Source organism: Kryptolebias marmoratus, unplaced genomic scaffold, assembly GCF_001649575.2.
Source record: "Kryptolebias marmoratus isolate JLee-2015 unplaced genomic scaffold, ASM164957v2 Scaffold100, whole genome shotgun sequence".
NCBI lineage: Eukaryota > Metazoa > Chordata > Actinopteri > Cyprinodontiformes > Rivulidae > Kryptolebias > Kryptolebias marmoratus.
In genome coordinates, this window is record NW_023665834.1 from 9,466 (window position 1) to 19,864 (window position 10,399).

At 47.8% G+C, this 10,399-nt stretch overlaps 1 protein-coding gene across 2 annotated transcripts in view; it reads left to right on the forward strand.

Moving 5' to 3' along the window:
* Window positions 1-10,292, forward strand: part of LOC108228487 (E3 ubiquitin-protein ligase RNF123) — a gene marked incomplete at its 3' end in the record, with an annotated part of 13,140 nt that extends 2,848 nt beyond the window's left edge. For both annotated transcript variants that reach the window (XM_037974489.1, XM_025003254.2), the window contains 23 exon segments: window positions 192-276; window positions 2,207-2,286; window positions 2,542-2,639; window positions 2,721-2,775; window positions 2,860-2,945; window positions 3,227-3,313; window positions 3,470-3,537; window positions 3,645-3,770; window positions 3,949-4,063; window positions 4,769-4,873; window positions 5,206-5,331; window positions 5,404-5,496; window positions 5,574-5,647; window positions 5,839-5,956; window positions 6,788-6,887; window positions 6,963-7,024; window positions 7,362-7,433; window positions 7,734-7,854; window positions 8,236-8,337; window positions 9,113-9,213; window positions 9,284-9,476; window positions 9,619-9,764; window positions 10,209-10,292. In XM_037974489.1, the coding sequence (XP_037830417.1) occupies window positions 192-276; window positions 2,207-2,286; window positions 2,542-2,639; window positions 2,721-2,775; window positions 2,860-2,945; window positions 3,227-3,313; window positions 3,470-3,537; window positions 3,645-3,770; window positions 3,949-4,063; window positions 4,769-4,873; window positions 5,206-5,331; window positions 5,404-5,496; window positions 5,574-5,647; window positions 5,839-5,956; window positions 6,788-6,887; window positions 6,963-7,024; window positions 7,362-7,433; window positions 7,734-7,854; window positions 8,236-8,337; window positions 9,113-9,213; window positions 9,284-9,476; window positions 9,619-9,764; window positions 10,209-10,292 (2,297 nt within the window).
* Between the last annotated feature and the right edge of the window lie 107 nt (window positions 10,293-10,399).

A 10,399-nucleotide genomic window follows, 5' to 3' on the forward strand; every position in this document is an offset into this window, starting at 1 on the left:
TCTGTACGGGGTCTCAGGTGGTCTGTAGGGGGTCTCAGGTGGTCTGTAGGGGGTCTCAGGTGGTCTGTAGGGGATCTCAGGTGGTCTGTAAGGGGTCTCAGGTGGTCTCAGACTAGTTTCTCACAGACCGTCCTCTCGTCATCCTTTCTGCTGTAAACTCTCAGCTAAACGTCCGTCTCTTTGTCTCTCAGGAATTGTTAATGAGAAGCTGCTGAGTGACTACCTGCACCAGGTGTTTCCTTCAACCAAACAAGGACCGGCTGTTGCCTCGCTCAGGTGAATGCCCCGCCCCCCTCGGTCCCGTGTCTCTGTGTCAACCTGTGCTGAGGTTTGAGGCTGTGCTGTAAGGAACCCCTGCTGCCGTCTCTGGGTGTTTGATAGCTGCTGAATGATAGCTGCTGAAGTCTGGAAGTCTGGTGAACGTCTGTGATGGAGGACCGTCTCAGCTCCTCTGAGGAAACCACAGGAAACATTATTTTACATAAATTAATGTAGAAGGCACGAAAATGCTGAACCGTGGTGACGGCCTGAGGTCCTGTGAGCTGCTAAAGGCTGCTAAAGGTAGAACCTGCTGAAGAAATCCACATTCTGTTTGAAGGTAGAATTTCTGCTGTCGGCTGAAGATCAGCAGCAGAAGAAACAGGAGCTCCTTCGTCCTCTCATAAAATATAAATCTGACTGACTGCTGTCAGGAAATCATGCTTGATGCCACCAATATTCCATAAATATATTAATGGGTTTCTACAGGACTTCTCAAAGTGACAATTACATGATACATTTGCCTGCCATACAGGTACCTCACGTCTCCTTCGGCTGCAGCTGCCTCCGATCAGCCGAACGTTTCCCTTCAGCTGATTTGAGTCAGGCTGATTTTAGCTCTGAGGGTCTGTAGAGTTCACAGTTTCTGTTTTCTGTGTGTGTGTGTGTGCGCGCTCAGCTGTGTGTGTGTTGGGTTGTGGTCCACATTCTGGATGTTAGAAGCTCAGAGCTCAGATCAAATTCTGCCTCAGCAGCTGAAACTCACACTGAACGTGTGTGTCAGTGTGTTAGTTGTCTATCAGTGTGTGTGGTTGTGTATAGTTGTGTGTGGTTGTGTATTTGCCCACTCCTTTCAGCCAGCACTTTGTTTTGGTTTCTGATCTAAACTTTGTGACTCGAACACAAAATGAAACCAACAACAAACGTCGACTGAAACACATTTGTGTTTTTATTCTTTATTCTTCTGGTTTGAAATGTATTTTTCTGTTAATGTGACTTTCAGTGTTTTACTGGTAAATGTTTTTTTATGTTTTAAATGTTTTATGTGTTGTTTATTCTCATTAAACTAGGTATAACAGAGTTTATTTAATATATAATACCAGTAAAATAATGAAACAGTTTTGATCTGTTGAGGATTTAAAAAGTTAAGTTTTCTTTCTGTATTTCACACTTCTGTTTGTTATTTTGTTGTTTTAGTTATTTTCTTTTTCCTACCATGTCCAAAATCAACCAGTTGTCCAACCAATTATCCAACCAATCGTCCAACCAGTTATCCAACCAATCGTCCAACCAATTATCCAACCAATCGTCCAACCAGTTATCCAACCAATCGTCCAACCAATTATCCAACCAATCGTCCAACCAATTATCCAACCAGTTATCCAACCAATTATCCAACCAGTCGTCCAACCAGTCGTCCAACCAGTCGTCCAACCAATCGTCCAACCAGTCGTCCAACCAATCGTCCAACCAGTCGCCCAACCAATCGTCCAACCAATCATCCAACCAATCGTCCAACCAACCCATCAGTCAACTCAGCGGACCAGAACAGAACCAGCCAGTTTTGTTTTGCTGGGGTTCTGATGGCATCAGTTCCTTTATAAAGCTGCTGTGGTTCTGGTTCCGAGGCAGAACTTCAGCTCAGCTGTTTGTTTCTATAGTTATTGATTAGAAACGTAGATGCTGATGGAGTGAACGGTGTTCTGACCCGTTCTGACTCGTGTGTACAGTGTGTGCTTTCATACTTGGACTGACTGATTTTAAGGTTTCCAGATGCTTTTAATGAATCTGAATCGGTACATTCAGCTGTGAGATGTTTTATATTTCTCTTCAGAGGCTGAGGATTCAGTTTCTTATAAACCTTCAGATTGTTTTCAGGTGGAAAACACCTGGTTATCCACACAAACCTGTGAAAGATCCAAATCTAACGTTTCCTGTTTGTCTGCAGGAAGTCTCTGGGTTTCCAGGACCTCAGCTCTCATCTGGAGAAACTTCTGTCTGAAGGAGAACCACCTGAGGACAGCAGAGGTACACCAACAGGAAGTATTCAGTCTGCAGCTTTCAGAATAAAAGTCTCTCTGTATGGAACTAGAACCAGGCTTAAATAATAAGAGGAAATAAAAGTGTTTTATTGTAAAAACAAAACACTTATTGAAGATGAAGAGAAAATGTTTCAGATGTTCTGAAAGCTCGGAGTGGGTTCTTCCTGCAGAAGTTGATGTTTGGATCTTTTCAGAATAAAATCAACTGAAATGACGTTAACTGATGTCTGTTTATTTTCAGATCAGTCTGTCGAAGGTCGCCTCGGTCCTCAGCCTGTGGTTCTGGACCACACCAGCGGCTTTGAAGGACTTCTGTTTGTAGATGATGACCTGCTGGGGGTGAGACCCATCAGAACCTCTTTGTTAGACCCAAACGGATCCTGTGGCTTTGTTTCTGATGTAAATGTGTTCTTCCTGCAGGTGATTGGCCACAGTAACTTCAGCTCCATCAGAGCCACTACCTGCGTTTATAAAGGTAAATGTGTTGTGATCCAACTGGGTCATGGTTCTGAGGATCATCTGTTTCCTCCCACTGAACTCTGTTTGTGTGGTTCTGCAGGGAAATGGGCCTACGAGGTTCTGATCTCGTCTCAGGGTCTGATGCAGATCGGCTGGTGTACTCTCAGCTGCCGCTTCAACCAGGAGGTTTGTGTTCTGAGTGTTGGTTCTGGTACCCGGCGTTGGTTCTGGTACCTGGTGTTGGTTCTGGTACCTGGTGTTGGTTCTGGTACCCGGTGTTGGTTCTGGTACCCGGTGTTGGTTCTGGTACCCGGTGTTGGTTCTGGTACCCGGCGTTGGTTCTGGTACCCGGTCTTAGAGATGTTCCACCTCTGAGAGGATTGAACATGATTCAGTGAGATTATTGGTAGAACTAAAGGTCCGAGTGGGTCGGTTCTGTGCAAAATCTGATGAGTGTTTGTGTTCAGGAGGGAGTCGGAGACACGCCGGACTCGTACGCTTACGATGGAAACCGGGTCAGGAAGTGGAACGTGACCACCACCAACTACGGAAAGGTGAGGTGGGAAACCAGGTGTTTGTGAGCCTGGGGTGTGTTTGTTGCTGACTCGTGTATTATTTGCTGACCCGTGTTGTGTGTTATTTGCTGACTCGTGTATTATTTGCTGACTCATGTTGTGTGTTATTTGCTGACTCATGTATTATTTGTGCAGTCATGGGCAGCTGGAGACGTGGTCAGCTGTCTGATCGATCTGGATGAAGGAACCATTACGTTCTGCCTGTGAGTTCCTTAGACACCTGTACCTGATCCTGATCCTGTTTCTGATCCTTATCCTGATCCTGATCCTGATCCGGTACCTGTACCTGAACCCGTGCTGTTGTGTCCAGGAACGGTCAATCCCTCGGTACGGCCTTCACCAACATAAAGACGGGTCCCGGCGTGGCGTACTTTCCCGCCATCAGCTTGTCCTTCAAAGAGTCGGTGGCGTTTAACTTCGGCAGCCGGCCGCTCAGATATCCTTCCAGCCTGATCACCTGGTCAGGTGTTTGTTGATGGTTTACATGAACCCGAGTGCTTCAGGACTCTGTGAGCATTTTATTTCCATCGGCTGAGGAGGGAGCGTTTCTGCCCCACAGATAACAGGAATAACTGTCCTCATCAGTGTTTGTCTTTGACCCCACTGTGACTCACGTACCCTGTGGAAGGATACCTGCCCCTCCAGGACCCCCCCACCGCAGACCTGATGAAGGCCCACAAACTGCTGGGCTACATCAAGAACGTCCTGTCCACCTCCACGGACACCCAGGTGACAGAAACCTGCGGGGGAAGGGTTCGGGTTCGGGTTTAGACGGACTTTTAATCAGTCGAGCCACGTCTCTGTTTCTGTCCTGTGTTGAAATGTGACGTCTGCTCTGTTTCATGCAGATGAATCCAGATGTTTCCAACCAGGAACTATTTGTTCTTTACTTTCTAACATTAGATCAAACTAAACTTTTCCACCGTTCACCAAATTATTTCTATTTGTTAAAAGCCTGAATAATTAGAGAGTTTTTTATTACTTTCTCCAAAGTCTCAAGCTTTATATAAATTATTACGCCTGCGTTATGGAAGACATGATGGAAGTTTACAAGCTGATGAATAATATCGACAGACCAGACCGGACCGGACCAGACCGGACTATGTGTCCATACTTGTCCTCAGACAGGGACAGGTGTCCATGCTTGTCCTCAGACAGGGACAGGTGTCCATGCTTGTCCTCAGACTGTGGACAGGTGTCCATGCTTGTCCTCAGACTGTGGACAGTGGACTAAGAACATGGATAGAAGCTTGAGAGTGGAACTTGTTATTCAGGTGTTTCACAAACAGAAATAAACGAGTTCATCCTAACTGACCTAAACCTGATTTCAGGTCAGACTGAAGACGGAAACATCTGGTTCATCTGTATTTAAGTGTTTCATATTTAAAGATGGCGTGTTGTGTTGTGTGTGTGTGTGTGTGTGTGTGCGCGCAGGAGGAGAAGCTGGTGGAGAAGGACTCTGCAGTTTGGAGGCTTCATGGAGATCCGACGGTCCTCATCACTCTGGCCCACATCTTTAATCACTTCGCTCCTCTGATGGTGAGCTGATCGGTCTGTGTGAAGGTTAACAGGTTAACAGGCTAGCAGGTTAACAGGCTAGCAGGTTAACAGGTTAGCAGGTTAACAGGTTAGCAGGTTAGCAGTGATCCACCTCAGAGGAACAGGAACCTGTCTCAGAAGTGTCATTGCTCAGCAGGATCTTGTTGTGTGACTTTGGCTCCATCTAGTGTTGCTCAGAGGAATGAATCGTCACGTCATGATTCTTCAGGTGCTCTGCAGATTTCGGGGGAGAGGGGAGCTGAACTGTCGCGGTACAGAGAACCTGTTGGAGAACTTATCAGCCACAGGTAACAGGTGGTTTGTTTCTGCAGTGTAAGGTTTACCTGGTGGAGGATGTCCTGATGAACTTCCTGTTGGGGATTCTGGAGGGAGGGGGCTCTGTGGATGAACACCCCCTCATCCAGCAGCTGTTGGACCTGTTCTGGCTGCTGATGGAGGTAGATATGGAACCAGCAGAACTCTGTTCCACAGGTCAGAGGTCAGCCTCAGAACCTGCTTTCTGTCTGCAGGACCACGAGGTGAATGAGTGCCTGAAGCAGCTGATGATGTCCCTGCTGAGGGCATACCGGTTCTCCCCGATCATCCCGGACCTGGGCTTCCAGGTACTGCTCACTTCCTGTTTTTATCCAGGTGGGCCTCCGCTCCTCTGATGTTACAGGTGTGTCTGTATCTGTTTCAGATCCACTATCTGAGGCTGACCACAGCCATCCTCCGCCACGAGAAGTCCAGGAAGTACCTCCTCAACAATGTCTTATATCCTTTTACCTGAACCTGGAACCAGAACCGGGTCAGGAGGTTCATCGAAATAAGATTAAATCAAATCTAACACTGGCACTAAGAGGAAACATTTTCAGATCAGTCCAAGGAAATGTGCTCATTGGGATGTCCTCACAGACAGTTTCTATCTGAGCCAGCTTCCTGTTTGTGTCTTTAACTGATGGCACGTTCGATGTTCTGCGTTCAGTCGTGTTTTTCTACATTAAGACCCCTCTGAGGGTGAAGGAGGCAGGGCTAGAGGAGCTCATCCCCACCACCTGGTGGCCCACACACTTTGACAAAGAGGTAAAACTCACCTGGTCCGTCAGTAAATCACCTGAGGACCTTCAGACGCTTGATTTCAACTTTACACAGATTTTGGTTTCAATCTAGAAAGTCTGTTAGAAAACAACGGGAAATCCCAGCTGTCCTTGAACGCAGCAGTAAGCTGAGTCTAGTCTCTGGTCCTCAGGGTCCTCAGGGTCCCCCTGTCCTGCGTGGCTTCGAGCTGGGGGGGCAGGTGTGTAAATCTGGACCAGAAATCTGCTTCAGATCGAAAATGTGTTGCTGCTAGAGTTACAGCAAACGGGTCTGAATCCACAGCTGACAGGAGGAGTTTAATCTAATTATTATTACTCATTCAAACGTTGACCTCCAGGCATTTAAAGCAAACTTAGTTTTCACAGAAAATCCCTTTCAGAAACAGAATCAGTGAAAATAAAACTGTGATAAAAATAAATCCGTCTTCATTAATAAAGAGACTCAATGTGAACAAACTGAATATATGGATCTAAAAAGGGTTTTGTGATTTCTCTCAGAGGCTGTTTTTAGCTGAATGCACTTGTTTGTTCTTTCTCTACTAAAAATAACAAAACCCTCTTCAGATGGCCTCCTAAAAACAATATGTCTCAAAAACTGTCACATTTTTGACTTGATGACTCAGAGAAATATAACAGAATGTAGAGATTTGATGTTATAAATCCCTCACCAGTGGTTTAGAAGATCCACACGGTTAACTCCTCAGCAGCGTTCTGTTACTGACCCGCTGACCCGGTTGGAGCAGGAAACATCTAAAAGCTGCTGGACGGTGGGCTCTGAGGACCTGACACTCCTGTCTCCTCTTCTGCTGCTCCGCAGGGCAAAGATGAGCGGGAACCCAAGGATGAAAGTTCAGACGAGCGTCTGAGGCGTCGAGCGTACGAGAGAGGCTGTCAGAGACTGAAGAAGAGGATCGAAGGTCTGTGCAGACGTTCTGTTCAAACGTTCCGGAGGAACACGAGGCTGAACGTGTCTCTGCTCTTTTCTTCTTCAGTGGTGGAGGAGCTGCAGGTTCAGATCCTGAGGCTGCTGCTTAACAACAAGGACAAAACTACGGTAAAGACGGGCGGTTCAGTCCGGTTACTTTAATGGATCGGGTTGGATCTGTTCCACTCGGATTATCTGGTATTAAAGTCCAGGATCTGTCCTGCCGAGTTTCACTCAGGTGTCCAAGGATTAAATGTTGGAGCCATCGGTTCTGACCCAAAACAGGCCCAACAAATCAAACTTACTGTTCAGTCAGGAGAACACGGTTCTGTAGAAGGATGTTGGGTGGAAGAATGGATGGAGAACCTGGAGTTTTAAAATGTTGTGAAGTTCAGACAGCTGAAAAGAGTCCAAGCTGAACAGAAATCTGTCCAGGTTCTGACCCAAACATCTGGCTCTGTTTCAGGGAGAAGCTTCACGCTACATCTTCCTCAACAAGTTCAGGAAGTTCCTGCAGGAGAATGCCAGCAACCGAGGGGTAAGAAGTCTGCTCCGCTCAGGTTTTAGTTTTATCAGGGAGGCAGTTCCACCTTTGAACTGTCACTGGGATTGTTTTATTTTAAATAGGTTTTACTTTTCCTGTGTTTCTGAATCTGAAAATGAGACTGAGCACAGAAACATGGTTCCTCTGGCAGAAACCTTCATTAATCTGACAACAGAATCAGCCTGTAGAGGTTGTTGCTTCACATTAATCATTACTCCTGTCTGCTGTCAGAGATGTGTTTCTGTGCACGTGCACGCAGACTAAGTGTGTGTGTGTGTGTGTGTGTGGTAGCAGCACCCCACAGCCCTGTGTCCTCCGGAGTACATGGTGTGTTTCCTGCACCGCCTCATCACGGCTGTGAGGAGCTACTGGGACGAAGGCAACAGGACGAGTCCGGCCAGCCTCAGCAGTGAAGGTACGACTGTCTGCTCCTCCTCTTCCTCCTCCTCCTCCTCCTCCTCCTCCTTCTCAGGTGTGTGAGAGAATGCTGTGACGATCAGGTGGAGCTTCGATCACAAACAGAAAGAAGAAAACCTTCTGGCTGCTGCAGCGTCACCAAAACTGAAACTATTAAAGTACCAGAAGGAGTCTGCCTGTCTGTCTACCTGTCTGTCTGCCTGCCTGTCTGTCTGTCTCTCTCTGACTGTCTGTCCATCTGTCTCTCTCTCTGTCCATCTGTCTCTCTGACTGTCTGTCTGTCCATCTGTCTGTCCATCTGTCTCTCTGTCTCTCCCTGGTTATCTCTGTTGGACCCACCCCTCCTGTTTCTTACTGAGCTCCGTCTCGTCCCCTGCAGAGGCCTACGTCCCCCCGCAGCTCTTCTACAATGGGAAGGTGGACTACTTTGACCTGCAGAGACTGGGGGGACTCCTGTCCCACCTGAAGAAGACTCTCAAAGGTTGGTGTTTAAACTGGCAGACAAACTGAACTCAGCTCATATGTTGACAACTTTAGATGATTTAAAACGCTGACATGAGAGGCGGCGGGTGATATGCAGCTTCTACTAACCAACAGAACCCAGATTATCAGCTGACGTGAATCATGGGTTTATTGGGTTTCATGGTTCTGGAGCAGCTGGGTTCCTTCAGGAGGCCGGCGGGGGGATCGTCTGTGTCTGAGGAGGTGAAGTGTGATGTTTTCCCTCCATCGCCAGCAGATGGAGTCGTGTGTGTGACGTGGATGAATGTTCTGTCTGCAGAACCTCTGTCATCAATCACCTGCTGCAGCAGAACCTTCTCATTTCCCTCCTGGCTTCACTCAGAGCAGCGATCAGAGGGAAGGGGGGGTTGAGTCACTCGTGCACATGCAGGTTTCTGCACACCTGGAGCTCTGTGGCGTGACTCGTCCCGTATGAGTCTGTTTCTGTTTCTGTGAAGTCCTGCAGCTCATCAGGAGAAAATGACTGAATGTTGGAATATTATAATTTTTACTGCTGTCGCTCTGATCTTACGGCTCACGGTGTGTGTGTGTGTGTGTGTGTGTGTGTGTGCGCGGGTGTGTGTCTCTGACAGTTGGTCACAGAAAGGTTTTGCAGTTTTGAACGCTCTGAATCTGAGCTGATCATGGTTCCAGGTCTGACCTTTGACCCCTGGAGACGGATGTGTTCAGGTTAAATGATAAAAACTGAGCATGACCTTTGACCCGTGTTCAGGTCTAACTCTGATTGGTTCCAGATGACCTTGCCAGTAAAGCCAACATCATCATCGACCCGGCAGAGATCCAGGCCACCTCCATGGACGACCTGGACGAGGACGAGGAGAGCGGAGCAGCACAGGTTGGAACGAGTCAGAACCATCAGAACCGTCTGATGGTTCTCCAGAAATAAATCTGTTCTTCTCCAACAGAGGCCGTTCGGAGCTGCAGCCATGGGAGCGGCTCTGGCTCGGCCCAGCTGGTTGAGTTCTCCCACTTTGGGTCGAGCCAACCGGTTCTTGAGCACGGCCGCTGTCAGCCTGATGACACCGAGACGACCTCTGTCCCAGCCTGAGAAGGTGAAGGTCCGAACCCTGGCTGTGGAGCAGCGCACCGAGGAGGACAGTGAGTTCTGATCCAGGTTCTGACCAACTGGAGCCTGCAACAACAACAGAGCTCTAAACTCGAACAGAACCGGGCCTGATGTCAGGTGTCCTCATGCTGCTGCTTCTCGTGTGTAACTTCCTGTCTCGTCTGTGTCCTGAAGTCGAAGGAAGCCTCGGTACCGACGGCCTGCTGCTGGGCCGACCGCAGGAGGAACCGGATCAGCCAATCGCAGACAAGTCTTTGCTGGAGATCATGGACGGCATCGTGATGATGTACAACCTGAGCGTCCATCAGCAGCTGGGGAAGGTCGGTCCATTTCACCGAAATACTGCGAGCACATCAGAATATTTATAACGTCCAGATTCACATAAAACAACATTTATCTACAGGTCAGATAAAAGTGGAAACGTAAATTAAAACAGGATGTAAGGTTTGGTAAATCTCAGAAAGCCATGTTTTATTCATAATGGAGCATAATAAACATACCGTACGTCATTCGCCACGTGTTCCCACAGCTGTGGTCAAATAAAAGATATGCAGAATATTAGTGATTGTAAGGAGTGATGCTGTAGAGTTTCTGTTCCTGACTAACAGAGATCCATCCTGCTGCTCCTGAAACACATCACCTCCCTCTGAGTTTGACCTCCTGACCTAACCAAGCCGACTGATTGGTCATCAGCTGCTGTCAGAGACAGAGTGAAGCATTGCTGAGCTTCAGGCTGTAGCTCTGATGGTTCTTGTTTCCTGCAGATGGTGGTGGTGGCAGATGAAGTCCATGAATACGCCGTGGCTCTGAAGGACACGGAGGAGAAGATCGCTCGATGTCCTGCCAGAGTGAGAACATTATTTCTGTTCGTGTCATGGTTCATGGTTTAGAGCTCCTAACAGGACCAGGGTTAGAGCTCCAACAGGACTGGGTTTAGAGCTCCAACAGGACCAGG